Source organism: Tupaia chinensis, unplaced genomic scaffold (genome assembly GCF_000334495.1).
Source record: "Tupaia chinensis unplaced genomic scaffold, TupChi_1.0 Scaffold000050_1, whole genome shotgun sequence".
In the NCBI taxonomy this organism is placed as follows: Eukaryota; Metazoa; Chordata; class Mammalia; order Scandentia; family Tupaiidae; genus Tupaia; species Tupaia belangeri.
Genome location: NW_006159508.1, coordinates 337,284 through 361,955, shown reverse-complemented (window position 1 = coordinate 361,955; position 24,672 = coordinate 337,284). Strand labels below are relative to the sequence as shown.

The 24,672-nt window shown below is 41.2% G+C and overlaps 1 protein-coding gene across 4 annotated transcripts in view; it reads left to right on the top strand.

The window, feature by feature from the left end:
• The window catches only part of THUMPD2 (THUMP domain 2 tRNA and snRNA guanosine methyltransferase), a gene marked incomplete at its 5' end in the record, with an annotated part of 35,139 nt that extends 23,789 nt beyond the window's left edge, over positions 1–11,350 (top strand). The window contains 3 exon segments of one of the 4 annotated variants that reach the window (XM_027775222.1): positions 4,287–4,395; positions 9,880–10,036; positions 10,872–11,045. In XM_027775222.1, the coding sequence (XP_027631023.1) occupies positions 4,287–4,395; positions 9,880–10,036; positions 10,872–10,910 (305 nt within the window). 4 annotated transcript variants of the gene reach the window in all.
• Positions 11,351–24,672: the final 13,322 nt, after the last annotated feature.

Genomic DNA, 24,672 nt, shown 5'->3' with positions numbered 1-24,672 from the left:
TATATATATATATATATTTATGAAGGATACATATGTATTTTTAGCACATTTACTTCCCAGCTAAGAAAATTGCCTTCTCTCCACAGTGGATGGGTCGTAGGTAGGGCCCAGTGTCAAAATTATATTCAGAAGAAACAAAATACTGTTTACATTTTTTATTATAGTGGAAAAGTAGTAAAGATGAGTATCAGCAGAAGAAAATGTTAGGATAACTTTTGTGTAAAACCATAATAAAACAGCCCCAAAGAAGTTCTGTTGTTGATTGAAATTCAAAGTTTGTTGGGTTTTTTTTTTAGGTTTTCTGCCAAGTTTTTTTAATGCACGTAAGCAAAATGAAGCAATTACTGTTAATATGTTGGCTTCAATCCAGATTCCAAAATGTATTTCACATGTTTAATACTAATTATTAGGGACTTCTAGATTAAAATGGCAGATGGAAATTTCATCGAAGGATTTATATCCTTCTGCACTTACTGAAATATGAATAATAATAAGCGTAGAAGTAAAAAAATTTACCAATAGCAGCCAAACAAGGAAAGGTCATAATCTAATGCAATAATCTTCAAATTTTAGTTTGGCCACAATGGAAAGAAACCAAGTTATAGAGCAACTGCTAGTAAAATGTTGGTTACTTACAAGATTCTGAGATCCTGTTTACAAGGTTACTGAAGCAAAGTGTGACTTAAATATTGTGCCCAACTCAAATGTCATTTTACTACAGACATTTTCAATTATGAGGAAGTTCAGGCAGCATTTCACTGAAAGGGCAACACTGCCCTTCTAGAGGAAAGAGCAGCTAATAACATACACACACTGTAAAGATGAATCAACGGAGGAAGAAAGCAGGTTAAGGCAAAATGATCGATAATGAGGACTGAATTAATTTAAATATAAAATTAGTGTTAAACAACTATGGGAAGTACTGTTACAGAATACGATGTGAATGTTATAAACGTAGACAATGGAAATGATAAACAGCAGAAAGTACAAGAAAAGAAATAGGAAGAAATATGTGTCCAATGTTATAAAAGTCCTTAATTAAGCCAGTCTTTTGTTTAAATATATGCATTATGAAACTATATTGAAGGCCCTTAAAACCTATTGTAAGAAAATATCTTAGGACCATAATCATGAGTTTCAAGTCATTGTTACCCATTTTTCTCCTAGAAGGAGGGAAAAATAGGGCAGTTTTTGGTTTCAAAACAGACAGTATTTTAAAACTGGCCTTTTTTTTTTTCATGTTCTTGATTCATTTTGCAAAGATGTTAAAAAGAACTGATTTTTTTAGTTGTTTGTTTTAAGCTATTTCTATTTCAGAATCTTATCTCCTTAGTTACAAGCAAACCTTTTGTTCAAAGGCAGTTCAAAACACTTAATAATTTAAGATTTTACTGTGATTTGATTCTTATAGGTCATGATATTAGAAATGTCCACAACAAAAACTCTGGGAGTGGGGCCAAAAATCTGTGTTTTACCAGAGTTCTTCAATTGATTCTAATACACACTAAATTTAGTTCCCATGTGGTACTGATCTGGGTGATCGGGAAACCATACGTTGAGAACCACTAGTAGACAAAAGGAGAGTAGGAAAGAAGCCCCCCTGGAGGCAGTTGCTCTGCCTAGGCCTGTGAGGAACTACACGGGATGAGAAGGAAATGCCGTATTCTGCAGAGCTGCTTAGAAGGAGTCTGGTTTCCACCCAATGGATTCCACACTCACTGGTTTCCACTTTTCTGTCATGTCCTGTAGACATCACAGAGGGCATTGTAAATAATAACCACAAAAGAGCTAATAGTTGAGTGCTTGCCACGTGCCAGCACTATTCTAAATGTTTTCTTTTTATTTCTTCAGTTGTTAACTGCTGTGGTTGGTATTTTGGGGTCATTTTTCAGATGAGGAAACTGAAGCACTCAAAGTCCCACAGCAGTAACAGAGTCTTATGCAGACTCTGACACCACAGTCTGCACTCTCAATTGCATCAACAAAAGTTTTGATTATTTTATGTTCTGTTGGAAGATGACACTACTTAGTTCTGGACATATTTTTTTATTATTCTTTTCTATCTATGTGAAGATAATTCAACTTCTAAAATTGCTTAAAACAGTTTAGCAAATTATATAAATCAGAGTAGGAAAGTTATAGGTTATAAATGGAGACTATAGGACCAGGAGATGGCGTAATGGTTATGTTGCTGAATTCCCATGTAGTCAACCACAGTTACAGTTGATTCTTTGACCTGGCAGCTGAAACTCATGCCTGGCATGTGTGCGTGCATGCCCAAAATCCCTAGAGGAGAATGGGGTGATTTCTTGCTTTCTGTCTCTCTCGGTCTCTGGCAAGCTCATGCATCCTATAGCAAAAATCTCTCTCTCTTAGAAACAAAGAAAGAATACAGGGGCCAGCAGGTGACATGGGGTTAAAGTGATGGATTCTAACATGTTTGACCATGGTTTGAGTCCCAGACTCAACAGCTTGAAAATCATGCTGGGTGCATGTGTTTTTGTGCCCAAAATCTGGAGAGGAGAATGGATGAAAAGGGATTATGACGTGGCCAGCCCCCTGGGAGTGTGATCTCTGACTTTCCCTCTCTCTCTCTCTCTCTCTCTCTCTCTCTCTCTCTCTCTCTCTCCCTCCCTCCCTCCCTCTCTCTCAAGCAAGCAGGCCCTGGCGGGGGCGGGCGGGGCAAGGGGACCTGAAAAGAAAGAAAAAAAAGAGAGAAAGAATACCAGAAAGAATACCAAACTTGGACAAACCAGGCAGCTAATTCATGTATTCATGTGTGGGTATTATGTTCATGTATGTGGCGTAAGGCAAAGGAAAGGCTTGAGGATCAAATTCAAGAGTAAATTATATATAAAACATTCAATTACTATGATTGCCTTCATTGTCTATTTCTTGTCTTTAGTCATTTTGAAAAAAGTATAGAACTACTACTCAAATAGATGTCCCATATTAATACTCTGAAACTAAATGTGTGAAAATAAAATGTAATTTGGAAAAAAGAATTCCTGTCTAGGTTTAAAAGCATATTGTCCTGTTATTTTTTTTTCCAACAATCTACTCCTCCTACTTATCTTGTGTAATGGTTAGAACTAGTAGAGAGATTCAATCAGTCATCATTAGACGTTCCCAAATTACAGAGAATTTTTTTTGTTTTGGTTTTGGAATGTCCTGCCAACAAAAATTGATGTGGTATTTAGTAAAAATTATTTTCATTTCATTACATTTCTGTGGAATTAGAAGCTATTCAAAATGAAAATTGTGACATCTTGATCTTTATGAATAGGTCATTTATATAACGGGTGGGAAATAAAATAAGAAAGGAGAAAGTATACTCAGATGTGGCTATTAAGACTGAATGGATTTTCTTATGACCATCTTATTTCTGAAAAGAGAATGTTAGGAATTAGATATTCAGGGGACCAGCAGACAATGCAATGGTTATGTCGCTGAACTCCCACGTTATCAACCGCAGTTCGAGTCCCAGACCCGGCAACTTAAACTCACGCCGGGCCCATGTGCATGCGTGCCCAAGATCCCAAGAGGAGAATAGAGGAGAAGGGATTGCAGCATGGCCATCCCCATGCTGGGGGCGGAGGGTCATTTCTTGCTTTCTGTCTCTCTCTGTCTTTCTGTTGAGCACAGGCACCCTATAGCAAAAATCTCTCTCTTAAAAAAAAAAAAAAAAAAAAAGAAGTTTAGATTTAATGATCAGACACTCTGTTTAATTTTGTTTAGTAATATTACTCATTGTGTTGGTTGCTGTTTGTGTAGCCTTTTCTCTAGTCTTAGGACTTACATATTCTTAACCTCTGAGCTTCTTTAAAAAATGCAGTGATACCTATGTTTACTATCCCTCAAAAACAAATAGATCTAAATGTATAACTATAAAAAGGGAAATGAAAATTATAGAACATAATTTTGTAAGAGATTTTTCTAGAGAATGTAATAAATTTCTTCCTGCACCTGGCAACTTCCTATTTATATATCATATGTAGAGAATGGAGTTTTCTGGTTAATTTAAAATTCTGCTTAACTTATGTCATATTTTGTCATACCTAAAAAAAAAAAAAAAAGTTTTCAAAGGACAGACTACAATAACCATACCATTTATCTTTAGTGATCCTTCAAAGCATTTCAGGATTGTATCATTCCTTACAAACAATATTAGCCACCCTAAGTTTTATTCTAATATGCAGAAATAATCCTATGTACTTCAGTTTTTTCATTAAGGTTGTAAATATTTAACCTTATTGTAATAGGATTCTCCGATTTCTTTATTTCAGAATTGCCATTGCCATCAGAAAGTGTCGATGTTATTATTTCTGACATTCCATTCGGAAAAAAGTTTAAGTTAGGAAAAGACATCAAAAGCATTCTGCAAGAAATGGAAAGGTGAGTTTTTTAATTTATTTTCATCATGTTTTTAGCTCCTGGGCATTTAACCAAAATATGTCGTAGCTTTTCAGTTCAGGTCTGATTACACTGCACTAATTTCCAGGAGTTTTTATGCTTCATTTTCTAAGATGTTAAGTCAGAAGTTTATAATTGAAACACGTGTTATCTATATCATTTTACACCATAAATTTTATTTATAAAATACTATTGTTCGAGTATTGCCTAAAATTTGAATATGAAAAGTGAACTATATTTTAGTCCGTAGATTAGGTAATTTATACGTTTGCTTCTAATTCTCACGGAAAAAGACCACTTCCTCTGTGTTAATCCCCAACACTTTTGATGAGAAACTGGGGTCCAGACAGATTAACCTTCTCATGATTACACCACCACCGAGCAACAGCACAGAACCCTGTTACACAAGGTACATTCCGTAACGGAACGGATGCCACCTACATGGGCTGTTAAATAAAGATGCAAAAATGTTTCTCATGTTACGGTTTCTAATGTTTACTAAGGGAAGATCATTCAGTAGAAGTATTTCTTTGAGAGGTATAAACAGTGAAGCCTGGATATATATTTTTCTAATCATTTAAGTTGCTAAAGGAGAGAACCATAGAATGTATATAGGAGCGAATGGACATGAATAAGGGGTGGTTCATATTAAATTATCCTAGCAGGGCATTCGATAGAGTAAGATAACACAAATGTTCGAGAGCCTGCTCTATAAATAATGTGTTACCTATGGGAAAAAATGAGTCGTGTTTTAGATGGGCAGAATTCAGTACCAAGGCTAACGTTCTGTAAGGAGAGTGAAAGCTTAACACAACATCTGAGCCCGACTAAGAGCCACCTTGCTGATCCTGTGGGCTGGTAAATCCACGCTTCCTTCCGTATCTTAATTTCTCCTATTATGCACTTTCTAAATTGACCTATCACCTAGGGCCTCTCTTTCTGGGCAGTATACTCTCTTCTGCCTGATAACCTTCTTGTCAAGCAGATTTTGTAATTCTGATTTTATTTATTTTTTTTTTTTTGAGAGATTTTCACTATAGGACGTGTGCGCTCGCCAGACAGACAGAGAGAGACATAGAGACAGAAAGCGAGAAATCACCCCCCAGGGGGGATGGTCACGCCGCAATCCTTTCTCCTCCATTCTCCTCTTGGGATCCTGGGCACGCACGTACACGCGCCCGGTGTGAGTTTTAAGCCACCGGGTCTGGGACACGAACCGCGGTCGACTACGTGGGAGTCCAGCGACATAGCCATTACGCTAACTGCTGGTTCCCTAATTCTGATTTCATTTTTAAATCATTTCATGAGCTTTTAAAATACACTGGTGCCCATTCTTGGCCTCCCCACCCAGGCTCTAGTTTAATTGATCTGGGGTAGGACTCAGACATCAGTATTTCTTAAAAACTCCCAAGATGATTCAATTGTACAACCAGGGTTAATAACTGCCTCTTTTGAGCCTAACTAGGAAATTCACCATCTGCACCATTGACCAAGTCATGGTGAGATACTAATATGTGTAAATAATGAGTACATTTAACTTGGAACTACTTGGAAAGATGATGGCTTACCCTAACTGAACATCTAACACTGCACATTTTAGACATCTCCAGAAGTCAGAGAAGGGCAGTATTTTGTGTAGACAGTTCTTTCAGCACTGTTTCCACCAGCCTGGCTCTCTCTAAGCCAGTCGTAGTTTTTATTCTGGGTAATTGAAAATGAGACAATAGATATGAGCCTGAGAAGATAGTCAAGATTTCCTGAATAATTAGAATGCCTCAATAGGCCCAGTTCTGAGTATATGTGTTTGGGTATAAAGGACTTTGCTTCTCCTGTGACCAAGCCTCTTTACTACCTGTCCCCTACCTTTCTTACTAGACTTTTTACTTTTTATGGTTGAAGTTTTACACGGGCAATGTTGCATAATATAGGCTTTGGAGCCAGGCTACCTGGCTTGAAATCTTGGCTCTATTACTTAATGGTTCTTTAGTCAGAAGCAGGTTGCCTAACGGCTTTGCATGTCTTTAAATATAACGCCTACCTCATAGCATTGTTCTGAGGGCTTAGTGGATTTAAAACTCTTAGAACAGTGAAAGGCATCTAGAAAGTGCATGAGCTTACATGCCCAGAATCCTGACAGGAAGGAGAACTGGACAAAATGGAATTGCAGTCTGATCATACCCCATTGGGGTAGCTCTCTCTCTTCCTCTTTCTCACTCCACCTCTTCCTCCTTCCTCTCCTCCCTCTCTCTATTTCTTCCCTCTGGCAATTGAAAGAAAATGGAAAGGATGGAGAATCTGTTAGTAAAAATAAGAAAAATACAAGAGATCAGTCAGTAAACCTATTCTTAATAGTCAGTGGAAATAGCCCTGTGAGTAACACAAAACCAGATTCTTTGAGAAAGCACCTGCAATCAGAATTAAAAATTGACAGACAAATGATTCCTCTGGTGACCTGAGCTGTGAACTCTCAGCTCAATTATTTCTTCCTTTGATTTGTTAAGAATTAACCATTTCATGAGTATAGAACATTGTGAGGAATTCAAAAAGTACAATATTTGAGTTTTTCTCTCAAATGTAGCCATGTAAAAATATGAGCAGAATTTAGAAATTCAACTTGCTCAGCCTAAAGGAAGGAGAAGGCACTGCATGCCAAAGAGGCTTGACATGCTTTCAGGGAAAAAGCAAGATTTCAGTACAGGTTGAAAGTTTGGAAAGAATATAAAAGGAGACCCTGTCAGATATTATACATACAGATGTTCAGTATTTCTTGAGTGACTATGGAAGCAGAAGGTAAGTTCGAGGAAGAGTGAGTACACCAGATTCCCTGGAGGAGAGGATTTGTAGGGGGTGACTAAGACTAATGTGTTTCATGGTTAAATAATTGAGGATTATTTCTGTTGTCTACCCCTAGTCTTACAGGTTTACATGCAAAAGAAAAATCTCTTTTAGGTTGGTTGATGTCATCTAACACTGATACACTGGTGTTCAAAAGAATGCAGTTTAGTAACTATTGCTTTATCATTTCTGAACAGCATTCTTAGTTTAAAAAAAAAATGTACATGGAAAGATGCATAGAAGAACATTTATAGAAAATACTAATCTCTGGGGACCAGCAGATGGTGGAATGGGTATGTCGCTGGACTGTCATGTAGTTGACCGCTGTTCAAGTCCCAGACCCAGCGGCTTAAAACTCACCCCAGGCACGTGTGCATGCATGCCCAAAATCCTGAGAGGAGAATGGAGGAGAAGGGCTTTTGATGTGGTCATCCCCTCTAGAAGGTGATTTCTTGCTTTCTGTCTCTGTTTATCTCTGTTTCTCTGGCAAGTGCCACAAACCCTATAGCAAAAATCTCTCTACAAAAAAATACTTAAATAAATCATCTCTGAGTGGCAGGATTTGAGATGATTTTTGCTTTTTTCCCATTATTTTAAAAAAATAAATGACTGTCCTGCTAAGCATCTCGCCATGTACATGTGCCCAAATATATGTTTTCAATTGTACATAGTAGGATCATCCTTAATTCACCTGATTTTTTGTTCCACTCAATAGTATGTCATAAATCTCCTTTCTGATCAGTTGTTTCAGCATACGTTATAATTTTCAATTGTTGCCATAATATTGGGTCATTAGGAAAGTCATGACACATTTTTATATGGAAAAATGCATCATGACCTTTTCCAGACAACATAGTATTATGTATGTACCATTTTGTAACCACCGTTTTGTAACCAGTACTTGAATATGAACATGTAGGTAATTCCCATTTTTTTTAATAAAAAGCAATGCTCTGAACATTCTTACACTGTTTTTCAAACTAATTTTATGACCAAATTACTTAAAACCAGAGTGCCTCAGTTTCTTCATCTGCAGAATGATGCTAACAAGACATACTTGAAAAGATAATTCTGAGAGTAAAATAATATGTAATACAAAACATTTAAAACAGTGTCTGGCATATAACAAGTATTCAGTAAATAGCCGCTATCATCACCATTATTATCGCCATTATTTTACTACCACTACTGCTACTTATATTACATGCGTAGAGGTTCTGTCCTATAGTATACAGCTATGTCTGTCTTTAGCCCACCTCTTCCCCTCAGTAAGTTTCTCTTTTCTAGCCTGGGTCTCTTCTCTCAGTCCCTTACTCCTCAAGAATTGCACTCTGCCTGCTTCTCATTCTCCTCTTCAGCCTACTCATCACCTCTTTCTTGCAGGGAGATCTAGTCACCTCTTCTCTGAGATACTTTTGGAGGTCTGCTCATATCCTACATGTTGCACTAGGCACTGGGGATAGATCAGTGAGTAAGCCAGGTGAGGTTCCCTGCTCATCTGGTGTGGAAAACAGCTGAGCCAGATGGTGGCACAGTGGTAACACGACACTGAGGCTAACCACATGCCAGGGTTCCAGGTTTGCATCCACACACCTCCCTGCACTTGCTAGGCATGTGTATGACTGTGCCCTGTGGCTGACTGAAGCTGGAGGTGGATCATGGTGGGAAGACCCTGTACCAAATGCTCACTTACTCTCACTCTCCAAAGAAATAAACAAACTTTAAAAAATGAACGGGATCATTGCAGATCATTGTTGGTACCATGAAAAAAGTAAAATAGGAAATGTTGCCAGGGAGTAAGAGAAAAACAGTCAACTGCCTTAGGTAGATAGAAAGGGCCTCTTCAGGCAGGCAATGGGCGAACACTTTGATCTACATGATGAGAAAGCCGCAGGGAATGAATATTCAATGCAGAGTGAGCAGCAAGGGTGAATGTGCCAGGTGAAGTGGTCTGGTGAGTTTGAGCAACCAAAGGACAGTCGGGGTGAAGGAAGCAAGCAGCTACTGAGGTTGGACAGGAGACAAGAGTCAGATCATGCAGAGGCCTATGTTTTATCCTGGAGAATTTGGAATTTATTTGAAGGACAGTTAGTAGGCGTTTACATTTGTCTTCTTTATGAATACTGGGAAGGAGTGTGGGAGGGGGTGACAAAAATGGAAACAAGACCTGTCTATCAGGAGATTGTTGCTATAGTCCAGGGAAAATACGAAGGAAGTAGATGTGTATGCGATATGGTTTGGAGAAAGAATTGTCTAGATTTGCTGATGGATTAGATGAGGACTTGTGGTCCTCCAGCTGTCAGCCTCTTTCCTGACCTATACAACTGACTTCCTTACAAGACTAGTCTACATTTGACATCTCTGCTTCCTCATCTTCCTGCTGTGCTCCAGGAGACCACCATTCAGATCACTGTCCCCAGGCTCACTGATGATGTCCTGTCATCCCAGTCTCCTGTTAGTCCTGTAGCATTTGGTACTGTTGAGACCATTCCCTTCTTGAAACGGCACTCCTTCAGCTTCTATAACATTGTTGTCCAGATTTTCAATTTTAGGATATCCATTTCATGGGCTCTTCTTCTGTGCCTCCTTACATTTTAAGTCTCTGTTCTTGGGCCCATTTTCTCTTCTCAGTTTGTACTCCCACCCAGATGACCCCATCCACCATTACAAGCCTATCTTCCAGTTACTGCTGAAAACCCGTGCATCTCTACCTCAGGCTCCGGTCTTTCTCCTTCCCTCCAGGCCATGTGTACAGCTGTCTGTCAGATGCACCCTTGGTGTTCCACAAGTATGTCAGCACATTGCAAATCAGACTCTCTACTCTGTCCTCCTCCCACCAGCCTCTCATTCACCTTCCACACTGGACTGCTTCCATTGCTGCCTCCTCTTACTTCTCTCTGTCCTGATAGCCCTTCACTATCACTTTGCCTGGCGTGCTCCTGGTGCTTTAATTCACAGTGTCAGCATCTTAGCCTCTGGAGACCGTGCCCTCACTCCTGTGCCCACCTAATGTGTCCACATTTCATACTTACTTTGACTTGTAGCATTTGTCACACTCTTTGACTCTTGCCTCCCTCTCCCGCTGATCAGTAACTGCTGCAGCAACTCACGGGACTGTATGTTCTTCATCACTTTTTCCACAAAAATGCAGTGCTGATTTCTAGTGAATGACTGAGTCAATGAATTCTCCTCAAAAAGCTGACATTACAAGGTCTGCTCTTCTTTTTCTAATCTTTCCTTTGCCATTCCTTTGTTCATGTCCTAACTCCTTCCTGGTGACTGGCCTCTGCTCGCCGCCTACTGACTTTACCCTATGCTAATTCCTCAGGAGTCTGTCATTGACCTTCTCTGTTGTATAATCATTTATTATAATGTGACTACAAATTACTTTGAGGCTTGCTTTTTAAATAGAGTGAAAATAGGTAATTAAAGCAGATTTGTACTAGGGATTCCATAATTACTATAATGAATATGCATTATGGAAGATACTATTTAATTATCAAAAATCCTTATGTTTAAGTAGATTACATTTCAAATTAGAAAACACCAAATATTTTATGCAAAGGGGGTTGCTTGTGTTCTAAAAGAAGTACTCATACCAAATATCATTTTTCCGGTCACAGAGTGCTTCATGTTGGCGGAACCATCGTATTGTTGCTTAGCGAAGATCACCAAAGGTGCCTTAAAATTTGTGAAGAGAGCAGCATCTCTTCAGAGTCCAAGGGCAGCCACACAGATGGGCCTGGAATTATGAAGTGCTTGAATCCTGAAGAAAAATACAGCATATCAAAGACAGTGTCATCTTCCTTCAACACCAGTGACCAGGAGTGCTTAGACAAAATGTCACCATTCGGCTCTTTGGTGCCAGTGGAATGCTACAAAGTTAGCCTAGGAAAAACAGAGGCATTCATATATAAATATAAGAAGTCACACCCATGTTGACAGTGCCAGGCTAGAACCTTCAGTCAGGTTCAAGTCATTCTATGTTGACTGGCAGCTGCAGAAGTTTGCTGTCCCGAGAGTTCTTTGTGGTGCCCGTGGAGCTGAGAGGTGTGGCTGATTGATGCACATCCTTAGTAACAGTTTCTGCTTAAAGTCGTACTTAGTGTTTTTGACAAAGAACAGTTAGTGAATATTTTTTAAAAAACATTCAAGTTTTGTGTTCTGCCAGAACGTGGAAAGATCTAACTTGCCGTGCAGTGTTTCTGAGCAGAAGCTTCGACTTCAAAATAAAAGTGCTCAGGGGTTCATGCAAGTGCACTGTAATCAATACATGCCTGGTGATATTTTTAACTGGCAGAATTTATAGAAATGTAGAAACCTTGATAACTTTTTTAAACATTAAACTTGATTTTTTTTGAACCCGTAATTTTCTCCTCCACTGGAACGAAAATAATTTTTATTTGCAATATTTTTTATATGTCCCATATTTTGTAAGACATCAGTGAGCATAATAACAGTATGAATTAAGCCAGTGTCCTTCAACACATCATTCTATGTTGACTGGCAGCTGCAGAAGTTTGCTGTCCCGAGAGTTCTTTGTGGTGCCCGTGGAGCTGAGAGGTGTGGCTGATTGATGCACATCCTTAGTAACAGTTTCTGCTTAAAGTCGTACTTAGTGTTTTTGACAAAGAACAGTTAGTGAATATTTTTTAAAAAACATTCAAGTTTTGTGTTCTGCCAGAACGTGGAAAGATCTAACTTGCCGTGCAGTGTTTCTGAGCAGAAGCTTCGACTTCAAAATAAAAGTGCTCAGGGGTTCATGCAAGTGCACTGTAATCAATACATGCCTGGTGATATTTTTAACTGGCAGAATTTATAGAAATGTAGAAACCTTGATAACTTTTTTAAACATTAAACTTGATTTTTTTTGAACCCGTAATTTTCTCCTCCACTGGAACGAAAATAATTTTTATTTGCAATATTTTTTATATGTCCCATATTTTGTAAGACATCAGTGAGCATAATAACAGTATGAATTAAGCCAGTGTCCTTCAACACAATGGAAAATGAAGTTTTCTTTTTTGTCAAAAGGCAATAATAAAATGTCACCTCCCCTTACTTACAGAAATTCAATGTTTCTTGTGTTCACTATTTGCGAAAAAGAAATACGAAGTTGATGAAAACATATGTGCCAATTTCTTTTTCATTAGCCTGATACGATGGTTCTACTTTTTGGCTGTGTTAGTACCACTGGAACAACCTGGCTTTGTTTGGAAAATGTCCCACTTTGTGAATTTCACCTCTCTGGAGTAGACGCCAGAAAAGTTGCCTTCCACACAGAGTGTGGTCTACACATCTATATATAACCTGCAGCCCCTGGGACGATGGCACACACACAGTTGAAGCCGTGTCATTTTTGCTCAGCAACAGCAGAAAAATGGCTTTCACTGGAACATTCCTATCCCAGGTTTCAGCAGGGCTCTTGGCTATGTTGCCTCTAAGTTTGTCTTTTTAGCCATCCTAGAAAATTCTGAGAGCTCCCTACTAATCTTGAATACCTTCCGTTTTTGATGAAGCTAGATGCAATGTTGGTGTGAGCAGCTAGAACTCTGGGTCACATTGAGGAGTTCTAAACAACAGGCCCCCATAAATGTGAATCTGTTATTGATTCTCTGGGCCTGATTGGGTGAAAGGTAGTAAGGACAGCTAGTATTATATTAGGTCATCAGAAAAGTCGTGATGTATTTTTTCCATGCAAAAATGTATCATGACTTTCCCGACGACCTAATAGAAAGTTCATGGCATGTGATAGCAAAACAATTTACTATTCTTTTTTTTTTTTTTTTTGAGAGAGAGATATTTTTGCTTAAAGCATATGCACTCACTGGAGATTCAGAGAGACAGACAAAAAGTAAGAACTCACCCCCTGTGGGGGATGGCCATACCACAATCCCTTCTCCTCCACTCTCTTCTCAGGATTTTGGGCATACACACACATGAGCCTGGCGTGGGTTTCAAGCTTCCAGGTTCGGTACTTGAACCATGGTCAGCCATGTGGAAGTCCAGTGATGTAACCATTACACCATATGCTGATCCCAACATTCTCGTGCTTCCCTGTTATACAAGAAATCCCAAAAACCTGAGAAACATGAGCACTATGGAGTGGGCTGTCTAACCGAACTTGAGAGGAAAAAAAAGATTTCTGAGGTCCTTATTCCTTAAGTTGAAGCAGTTGTCTCCACCAGGGATGCATTCCTCCCCCACCCCCAAGAACATTAGCAATGTGGCAAGGTCTGCAAACAGTTTTTGGTTACTACAGCTTTGAAGAGATACTCCTAGTGGATAAAGACCAGGGATGCTACACATCCTGCAATAGGACAGCCCCTGACAACAAAGGATTGTCTTACCCAAACTGTCAACAGCATGAAAAGGAAAGAAAACTTGATTTAAGTCTCAGTAAGCCATACTGGGAATTCTTTTTTTTTTCTTTTTTTTTTTTTTTTTTTTTTTTTTTTTGAGAGGTTTTCTTTGCTATAGGACTTGTCTGCGCGTTTTTTTTTTTTTTTTTTTTTTTTTTTTTTTTTTTTTTTTGAGAGGTTTTCTTTGCTATAGGGCACGAGTGCTCGACAGACAGACAGAGAGACAGAGAGAGACAGAGAGATAGAAAGTGAGATCCCACCCCCCAGGGGGGATGGTCATACCACAATCCCTTCTCTTCCATTCTCCTCTCGGGATCCTGGGCACGCACGCACACACGCCCAGCATGAGTTTCAAGCCACCGGGTCCGGGACGCAAACCGTGGTCAACTACGTGGGAGTCCAGCGACATAGCCATTATGCTAACTGCTGGTTCCCCTGGGAATTTCTTATGACTATGCCAAGAGAACCTCTAACCTCGGGCAGCCATAAGACTGAGGTAGCAAACAGAGTTTGATCCTGTAGGATGCCAAATTACATTGGTTGAATGCCCAGCCTAGCTAGGTCTCCTTGGTGAAAACTAATGTTGGGTTAGAAAAGGGGACCCTGACAGTTGGGAACAGGAAAGGATCTAATGACTCAAATACTTCAAACCCCACTCAGTTTCTCCTACCAACAGAAGCAGCTCCTGCTTTCTTGACTGATGGTGGTTCTTGAAGATCCTGAGGGTAAGCCAGTATTCCTTGCAAAAGAAAACCAGTTTTCTTCATGCCCTTTCTACCCCATTGTTTCTAGAATTGTAGCTGCAATCAGAGCTTGTCAAGCTTTGGGGGATGGAGAGGTCGCATATCAGAATTCCAACCATTCAAACATTACTAATCAATCAGACAAAATCCTAGAAGATGGAGCTGATGGATACATCACACAGGAAAACAGATCAAATTGAACTTGTTTCTATGGGTGCACTCAAAGGTTCCGAGCTAGATGTGATAAGATGAACAGCATGGAAGGGCTGTAATAGCCTGATCGGCTGGTTGACTGAAGTCTCAATGGTGGCACACACTAAGTGAATTTGATTGTCAGAAATGTATAGATATAGAGAAAAAAATCCAAAGACTTAGGGAGGTAGGAAAATTGGGAGGGATTTATGATGGTTGCCCACCCTCTGTGACCCCAGACGGTTCAGGGCATATGCCCTTCAACACAGCATTGAGAAATGAGTTGGAAGGAGAAGGAAGGTCAAATAGTGACTAGGCTCTATAGGCTGGGGATACAGGTAAAACACTGCTATTGCAAAGGGTTTCCTGATCTCAGTAGGGAGATGGGATCCCTAAGTGAGAGACCAAGGAGCAACATGTGAAGACCAGAGACAAAGCAAGTGTGGAGACTAATGGGAAGCAAGATGAATGTGTCTGAAAGGGTAAGGGCTAATCATGTGTGCTATCCCTAGGCAAACTCCAAATAGTTAGAGGTCTACTTAAGTCCTACTTACTATGCATAACCAAAAAATAATAATAACTTTGTCTGGCAAAGAAGCCTAACTTGAACCATCAAACAACCATAGCCCACTGCCAATTCCCAGACCTCAGTCATTTCATAGCCTTGAGCCCTTTGAATGAAGGGGGAACTAGATACCTTTGAGGGGAGGAGCCTTCCTAGCCTTCCAGAAAAAAAGACCTGCATCCCCTTAGCAAGATAACGCAGAAGAGGGATGGCTCAGGCCTTTCAGGTACTGGCTGACGGTGGCTCCAAACCCAGCTCTAATTCCTAGGAACTCAAGTACTACTGCAGTCTATTATCAGAATAGGGTTAGTGGAGCTCAAGTGATTTTTTTTTTTAACTCTAAACCACCTCACAGTAGTTCCTGTCCCTTATTCATACAGCAGACATTCATTGCATACGAACTATGTGCCAAGGCATTGCTCTAGGCACTTGGAACACATGAGTAAACCAAGCACAGATCCCTGCCTCATGGAACTTAAACATTCTAATGGGCAGACAGACCAAAAACAGTAGACATATACAATTCATTTAAAAGGTTAAAAGATGATAACTATGGGAGGAGGGGAGTAAAGTGGTTGGGGAGTACAGAGGGATGGGGCCAAGAATTTGCATCTTTGAGTAGATAAGGCCTTGTTGAGACTGTGAGATTTGAGCAAATATTTAAAGGAGATTGAAGAATGTTCCAGGAAGAAGGAAGTGAGTGCAAAGAGCCTGAAGCAGGAGAGTACCTGTAGAGAAAATCTGAGGACTCGTAGAGAAAATCAAATGGAACTAGGTAAGAGTGAATATGGGAGAGAATGAGAAATTAGTTTAAAGAGATGGTGGGTGGCAGGTGGTGATGGCCAGTCAGGTTAGAGAGGCCTTGAAGACTATTACAGACTGACTTTTGCTCAAAACCACTGAAAGAGTTTTAAACAGGTAACATAGTCTAATGTTCACTTAAAGGATCACTATAACTGCTGTATTGCAAATCAGTTTTTGGTAGGGAGGCTAGGGTGGAAATAGACCAGCTGGGAATTTTTACAGTAACTCAAGCAAGAGAAAATAGCTCACCCCAGGATGTTTGCTGGAAAGGAGGTAAGAAGTGGATGGATTCTGGGTATATTCTGAAAGCAGAACTAGCAGGATTTGCTGATGTGCTTGATGTGTGGTATGATAGAGAAGAGACAGAAAAGACTGCAAGATTTTTAGCCAAGCAGCTGGAACAATGAAGTTTCCATCAACAGAGAGGCAGATTTGGGGACATCAGAAGTTCAGTTTTGAACTTGCTAGTCTAGACAGTCAAATTTAGTTTAATCTAGTTCAGCCTCTCTTGCTAGAGACAGTTTTAGACTTGCTAATTTGGAAATATGCATGAAACAAAGTGGAAATGTCAAGTAGGCAATTGAATAAGTGAGGCTGCAGTTTAAGAAAAAGGCCTTCTCTTGAGATAATATTAAAGAATTCAGTATTTAGATGGCATGAGACAATGGGATAACTAAAGGGTTGAGTGTAGGAGAAAAAGGAGGAGGACCAGAGCTGAGCCCTAGATTCCTCTTATACTAAGAGGTTCAGAGAAGACATATCTGCAAAGGGGACTAGGAGGAGCAACCAGCAAGGCAGAAGGAAAACTAAGGGCATAGTTACCTGGAAGGCAAATGAACAAAGGATATGGAGAAAGGGACTGCTGGTCAGCCCTCTTAAATGCTGCTAAAAACCAAGTTAAGAACTGGAAATTGACCATTATTTTTAGAAATGAGGAGGTCATTATGACCTTCACAAAGGGAGTTTCGGTGTAGTAGAAGGGGCACAAAAGAAGAAATAGGGTCAGTAGGTTGGTAGGGGCTGTGGACTCAGAAGAAGAATTCATTTTTTAACTTGGGAGAAGTAGTATTTTTTGGTTGCTGTCAGAATGTTCCAGGAAAAACAAACAAACAAAAAGATGAAGAAAAAGGGAATATATGCTAGATTGATGTCCTTGAATAAGAGGATAGAATGTAGTCCACAAGTAAAAGCATTGGCTTTACGTGAGAGCGTGAATAATTTATCCATGGTTACGGTTGGGAAGGCGGCATACAGACATTTCTGCTATAATATGATAAATGTGCTGCTGAAAATTTCTTCATTCTTGAATTCTTGCACTCGAAATAACAGGATTTATAAAAAAAATATATAGGATTGAAGCAGACCATCCCAAACTTAACCAACTTTGCAACTGAACACTAACAAAAATACCAATCTTAATAAAAATATTGACGGCTAAAAAGATGCTATACGCTTACTAAATACATCAGTAAATAAAGGATTTTACCTTCACAGGGAAAGGGCAAAGACACCTTGATAGGATTTGGGTATAAGGAAGGATGGAGGCTGCTGAATCACACATGAGCACTTCCAGGGCAGATCCTGGGGCTCAACTGAACCAAGAACATGCAGTGACAGGCATGACATAGAAGACCTCATTCTTCTGTGCTTGTCCATCCACCTCCTTCCACTGGTGTCTCTGATGACACAAAACATGAATGTTCTAAGGGGGAAAAATATTTATGAACTAATCCAACTTACAGAGTACAGTGACATCACCCCCCTACTGGGTGTTAATATTTGACTTAATACCCATTATAGAAGCACTCGTGGCAGGAGGGCAGACTACAAGTAAGAGCAAAGGCTGGAAAGCGGGTGCATGTGGTGTAGTAAGCTGTGCTCTCTCCAGCTCCTTTGATTTTCTCAGTGAAAGACTATTCAGTAATTTCCCAGTTCCTGAGTCTATTATTGGAATAGCCACCCTGGCAATTGCAGAGTCCTGACGGCTTTCTGATGCGTGGAGCAAGGATGCCAAATTATTGGAAGGACCAATGTTATGTTCTTAAGGCTCTCCTTTCCTACTTTCCTACTAAAATAGCCAAATAAAAGCGATGCCATATCTTTGTAAGAACTGCAGACATTAATACCACCAATAAGAAAGGCACACATGCTTGTTGGAGCTCTGGCATCTGAAAATAGCCCATGTCACCTTTGGGCTTGCTGCGCTGATCCCTTACTGCTAATGGAGGTCTGGGCAAGAGAGGGCTCTGAAGCTGATCCTGGCCCAGCCATAATCAGCTCCACATTACTGCCCTTATGACCCAGGAGATCTGATGGTGCTCAGAGGATCTGCTGCAGATCTGGATGTTGTGTGGAGCCTGCAGCAAGTCCCTGTAGAGGAAACACAGCTGCAGCCTCTTAGCTTTTGGAACAAAGCCAACCTCCCATTGCAAGTAATTATTCTTTTGAAAATAACTTTTGGCTTGCTAGTGGGGCTGGCTACTGAGGGCTTGACCACAGGACACTAGGAGACCATGTGACACAAACTGCCCATCTTGAACTAGGAGTGATTTGATCATTGAAGCAAAGTTTTGTGGGCCCAGCTTACCAGATGCCCTCGTTAGGTGGAGGTGGACTGTATCAGCGCTGACCCCACATGTGTGGCTGTACCCATGAACTGCAGGGACAGTCAGTGCCCTGCCTGCACAGTCTCCGGCTACACTACTACCCCACTCTCATGGCTATGAGCCCATGGAGAATTCCCACTGAGCAGTTCACCAAGGGAGTATAAAGGCAAACCTAGCGTACAGAGGACTCTACAAGTTTGACATTGGATGGGATCTAATTGCTGAAATGTTTCAGCCCCACTCAGGAACAGTGGAAAAAGGAAACCCCTCAAGGGAACAGAACTTGAAGTGGTCCACTTTGTATGCTGTGCCTGGAAGGAGTGATGGTCTGAAAGGCAAAGCCTCATCACATCGTGCACTAACAGTCTGGATGGGTGCTCAGAGGCATAGAAGGGCATGAACTGCAGGGACAGTCAGTGCCCTGCCTGCACAGTCTCCGGCTACACTACTACCCCACTCTCATGGCTATGAGCCCATGGAGAATTCCCACTGAGCAGTTCACCAAGGGAGTATAAAGGCAAACCTAGCGTACAGAGGACTCTACAAGTTTGACATTGGATGGGATCTAATTGCTGAAATGTTTCAGCCCCACTCAGGAACAGTGGAAAAAGGAAACCCCTCAAGGGAACAGAACTTGAAGTGGTCCACTTTGTATGCTGTGCCTGGAAGGAGTGATGGTCTGAAAGGCAAAGCCTCATCACATCGTGCACTAACAGTCTGGATGGGTGCTCAGAGGCATAGAAGGGAAAGAGGAATGTAGGCGGACATCTCAAAACAAGCCAAATATGGGAGGACATTTGTGTCCTATTGGAATGGAGTCAAGAGGCCCCACTATGGAGGAGGACCTAAGTGTGTAGGTGGAAGATTGATTGCCTACCTTGTGCCCCTTGGATATCAGTCTGCCCCTTCTCTAGCCACCAAGGCAATCACTCAGTGGCCTCATGGACAAAGGGCAGGGATGGAAACAATGCACTGTCCCAAAAAGACTTCTCACCAAGTTTGAAGGAACTGCCACTGCTGATTAATTTCAACAGCTGTGACCCACCCTGAGACTTACTGTAACACTTGCAGGAGGAAGGAAATTATACTGGAGGCCCTTCCCTTGTGAAGAAATCAATAATTTGTCCTTGCTGGAATAACTGTTTATTCTGGATTTGAATTCTCCATGCTAACAACATCTTCCATGGATTAGCCAAATTGCTTTATTTGTTATCATTATGTCTACGTGACAGCGCTTCTCACCAAAGAGCTCATTTTTACAGTGATGTGAGTGAAACAAGAGACTGAGGCTCATGGGGCTTCTTGTCTTACCACGTATCCCATCACCTGCCGCGGGAGGTCGTGGAGCAGGGCACGATGGTCTATTGGACTCAGTTATTGTGAGGGTGAGATGCCTCCTGAAGGATGCTGTATGTGCTATAAACCACCAATAGGTGGTGCTGTTTCTCCCATAGTCAGAATAAAGAGACTAAGAGCTGAAGTGAGAATGGTACCTATTACCTTATCATTCCTAATTACCCCTTTTAAAATGCTTGCATCTTATCACTGGTGCACCTGGGGTGCCTGGTTTGGAGCTCTCAATGTCTCTTCTCGTAGATGGAAAACCAGTGCTGTCACTATTCCATAGTCAGAATACAACCTACACCATCCCTAGACTCCCTGTTGCCCCTTGGAAAGATCAGTTGCAACTTACCTCAGCACCATCACTGTCACTCCACCGTGTGAAGCCTGTGGGCCTCCTTTCTTATGGGGCAACCTCAGAAAGGAGGCTCTTGAGTGGGAAAATGCTTAAGCTGTCTGGAACCAGGCAGTCTGAATTCGGTCTAACTCCTTTATCATTTGAAAAGACAGCTGTCTGAGCCTGGAAAACTTGGGGGACCTATAGTCCTTGAGAACCCATGATACGTTTCAGTTCCCCTGCCAGGGGAGAGGAGAGAGGATCTGAGCTTGCATGCAGCCAGCCCCACTTTCAGAGAGAAGGTGTGCCCCCAATTTCCTAGGTGCTCTTTATCCAGATAATGCCCAGTGAGTACCCAGGGTCACTAATGAACAGTCCTGCTCCTTACAGAATAGTTCCCAAGAGAAGATTTCTTCTGTCGGCAGATACAATGAAGCCACTAAGTTAGGAGGTAAACTGCCACTTGTTATTTGGGGTTATTGATTCCATTGGACAGAAATGGACAAAGAGGTTAACTGTGTTGGCTGAAGTGTCTGCTCCTAGTGATCAAGGGAAGGAGGATGGGTAACCTGGGTTCTCACCACGAGCAGAGCTGAGACAAAGATTTCCTTGCTAGCAATTTATTTCAATAGTAGGGATTATATAGCCCCCACTCTAATTCTCTGGCCCTCTTGAGCATCCTAAAAAAATTTTTTTTAATTTCTTAATTCTTTTTAGAGAGATTTTTATTATAGGGCATGTGTGGCTTGCCAGAGAGACAGAGCAAGAAATCACCCTTCAGGGGGGATGACCATGCCACAATCCCTTCTCTGTTCTCCCCTCAGGACTTTGGGCATGCACGCACATGCACATGGCATAAGTGTTAAGCCACCAGGTCTGGGACTTCAACCATGATTGACTATGTGGGAGTCCAGTGACATAAACATTATGCCATCTGCTGGTGCCACCTAATGTATTTTTAAATCAATCTCTTTTCTGCTGAACTACCTAGAGTGGACTCTGTCTATTGCAACTGGGAGCCATGACACACACTGAGGCTACTGACACACTCTCCTGTCCTGCAGGTGTGTGCAGGTGTGGCATATCCTGTTCCCAGGGGAGTACCTCCACATGTTTTACCATTTCCTTTTACCACATTTTCCAGGTGTCAATTTTTATCATTTTTTGCTGCTTCTTCCCCCATATCACATTTTTTCTTTATTCATGAGAAAGCACTTGCACACACACATAAAAGGAAGAGAGGACACCCCCGCACTGGGTCTGGCCATGCCACGATCCCCTGCCTTCAGTCCTCCAGCCCTTTGGATCCTGGGCACTCGCACATGTGCCAGGCATGTTTGAAGCTGACCAACCGGGGATTCAAATAGCGGGTGTCATATAGGCTTGAGCCGTGCATTACAGTTGCATCATGAAGCCAGCCCCCCAAATCACTTTTAGTATTTTCACCTATCAAAGATTTTGAATGGCGTAGGTTTTTTATTGTGTGCCTACGCCTTATTTGCATCTTTAAGAGAAAAGGAAAACCATGAGTGTAGATGGGGGTGTGGTGAATATCTTTGCATATGTGACCAAAAGGCAGCAAATGGCAGACAGAAATACACATTTCCTCATTGACTTAGCAATGGGTGTAAATCATAAAAGGAAGCGCACATAAAAATACATCTCCCTGTACTTCACAGAGGTAAATCATACTTTTAGTTTCAACTTAAATGTCTTTAATATCAAACGCAGAAGGCTATACAGCTTTTCGAGAATTTTTAAAAATTGAGAGTAGCTTCTAGCTGGAGTAATTTTTTCTTCTCCAGCACAGGGCATAGGGTGTGGCACCCAAGACCAATGAATATTGCTTGAGTTTATTTGACCTAGCTCTTGGTCGGAGGGAACAAAGACATGCCTGTGGATCTGAGAACAGTGAATCAATGGGACACTCAGAAACCATTCAAGAGACAGCCTCTTGGGGAAGACACTGACTTCTCTGTAACTTTGAAAGCTAAGTCTCAGTAGAGGTTGCAAATAGAGGTTCAAGAGGAATTGCTCACTTAGGTTATTAGGTAAATAGGACTATTCAGGGATTTATGCAAGAAAACCTTTGGACTAAAGTTAATAAGATGCAAAGTCTTTGAGAAGCCCTGCTGATTAAAAAAATCAAGTGTGTGTTTTTATGCATGTTTATGTTTTCCTGTAATGTGTATTGCCTTTTGAAATCTCTTATTCATTTACTCACTCATTGACTTACTCCTTCATCCAGTCAGCCATGAGGCATGGACTGAGTCCTTGCTGTGCGTCAGGCTCTGGGGATGCTCCTTGTAAAGTGGTTTTGCCTGACTTGCTGCCTTGACAGTTCTCTGCAAGGGAGTTGGGCAGGGCGTGGGCGGATTCCCACCAGAGTCAAGGTATGAGAGACAGGAATGTCCCTGGCCTTCGGAAATGGAGAGAGGGATGAAACCACTCTCTGGAAAACTTTGACAGAGAAAGAAAGATAGAATGGAGTCCAGGAAAACATTTGAGAGAAAAGTAAAAGATGGCTGGGATTTTAAAGAAACTAAAAGATGCTTTGATACATGAAGAGCTCAGCTTTTTCTTTTAGGTAAATTTCATGAATTTATTATGTTCAAGAGAATCAGGAAATTTGAAGCATAATTTTGCCATCTGAATGCCACAATCACTTAATATTGACAGTTTCATCAAGTTCCTTCAGCACTAACTGCCTTCCCAAGGGTGTAACAAGTGAGAGCAATTACGGCAGGTCCCCTCTCTGCCCTTCCCTCTCTCTTACACAACATTGTGACTGTTTTCTGGTCACCCGTTCAGCTCTCCTTTTACACATCCTGCCCTTGATATCTCTACATGATGTGAGATTCATTTCCCTTTGGAAGACTGGGCAGATTAACATGTGTTTGGCCAGAGGGCCCCAAATGCCTAATGCTGGCCTCCATGTCAACCATGAAAAACAACAAAAAATAGTCCACTGGGTCAGATGTTTTCTGAATGTTTCTATGTAAGTCACATTATTTCATTGTCCTGCTCCAAATCCTCCAAAGTGCAATAAAACCCACAGTTTTGATCTAGCCCCAGCTCCCCTCTCACTGCCTCTCTAATAGTCTCCTTTTCATTCTGCTTTTTGGTGACTCTGGAACCTGAAAAGCTCATTCCCACTTCAGGCCTTTGTACAGCTATGAGGGCTGACAGAGCTATGCCATTTTCTGTGAGCGATTTGAGAATCCATGGAATTCAGTATCCTCAGAGGGTATTGGACCCAATCCTCCATAGATTTACCAAGGGACAACTATACTTCGTGTTCCTCACCCTGGGCATTTCCCCCAGATACCTGTGCTGCTCAGGCTCCCTGTTCAGATGTCCTGTTATTAGAGGCTGTCCCTGGCCTAGACCTGGCCACCACCTCATCCTTTACACTCAGTTCACCTAGCCGCCTCCTTCTTTCTTCACAGAACACATCACCACCATCTATTACGTGAGATCACTGTTGATTGTGTGTCTCTCTGTCATTACAATGGCAGCTCCTTGAGGGCAGCAACTCTGTTTTGTTCACTGTTATCCCCTGCACTTAAATCAGTCTCTGGCACATACGAGGCATTCAAGGTAGGTCTGATAAATGAATGACCACTTGAATGAATGAGCAAATAAACCATGCGTGACATTCATTCCCTGACCACATGTGTCCTTATTCCGTAGTGTTGAGATGTCCTTATTTTCTCTGAGGTCCCAAGACCATTTTTCTACTGTGGCTCTGTACTTAGAACACAAAGAACTGGGGTCTAAAACCCGGAGTGGGGCTTCTGAATGACAAGAGGAAAGTGACCTTGAGTAAGAGAGGCTGCAGAGCAGCGTATCTACCCTTGGAATTCAGAGGCCACCATCTCTGTGGTACTTCATTCACTCCCTCCCTCATCCCTTCAGAACTGTTATTGGCATTTACTCCACACCCCAAACCGGTTACTTTCCATGGTCATCTACCATCCCAGAAAGATCTAGGATGCTAAGCCAAGTTCCTTGTTGTTTTAACCAGATCTATGCATCCCAAAGTCATAAAGGAGATCCAAAAAAATCTACCTTCAGAGAAAGAAAATTTTTTTTTCTTTTTTCTTTTGTGACATTGAAATGTATGGAATCACGCAGCACAGAACCAGCTGCTCAATCGTTCCTAGGTAAAAGCTTGACATTTTCTATGACACCCTTCTCGATTATGTAGGCGTATCACAGACCCACAGGCTGATTGCCTTAAAAAATAAAGGAATTGTACTAAATTTCATGCTAACCCATTACATTTTACTCAGCTGGCTCCCCACAGTAATTGGGTTTTTTGCTTTTTGTTTCTTATGGGGGTTTTTTGGACAGAGTTATGAGAAGAGGGCTGTATGTTCTACTCTGTATGACTCCATGTGACTCTCCCTCCATCTCACCCTCCTTCGCTCCTTGCCTTCCTTTCATTTCTCCTGAAAACCATTCCCCCACT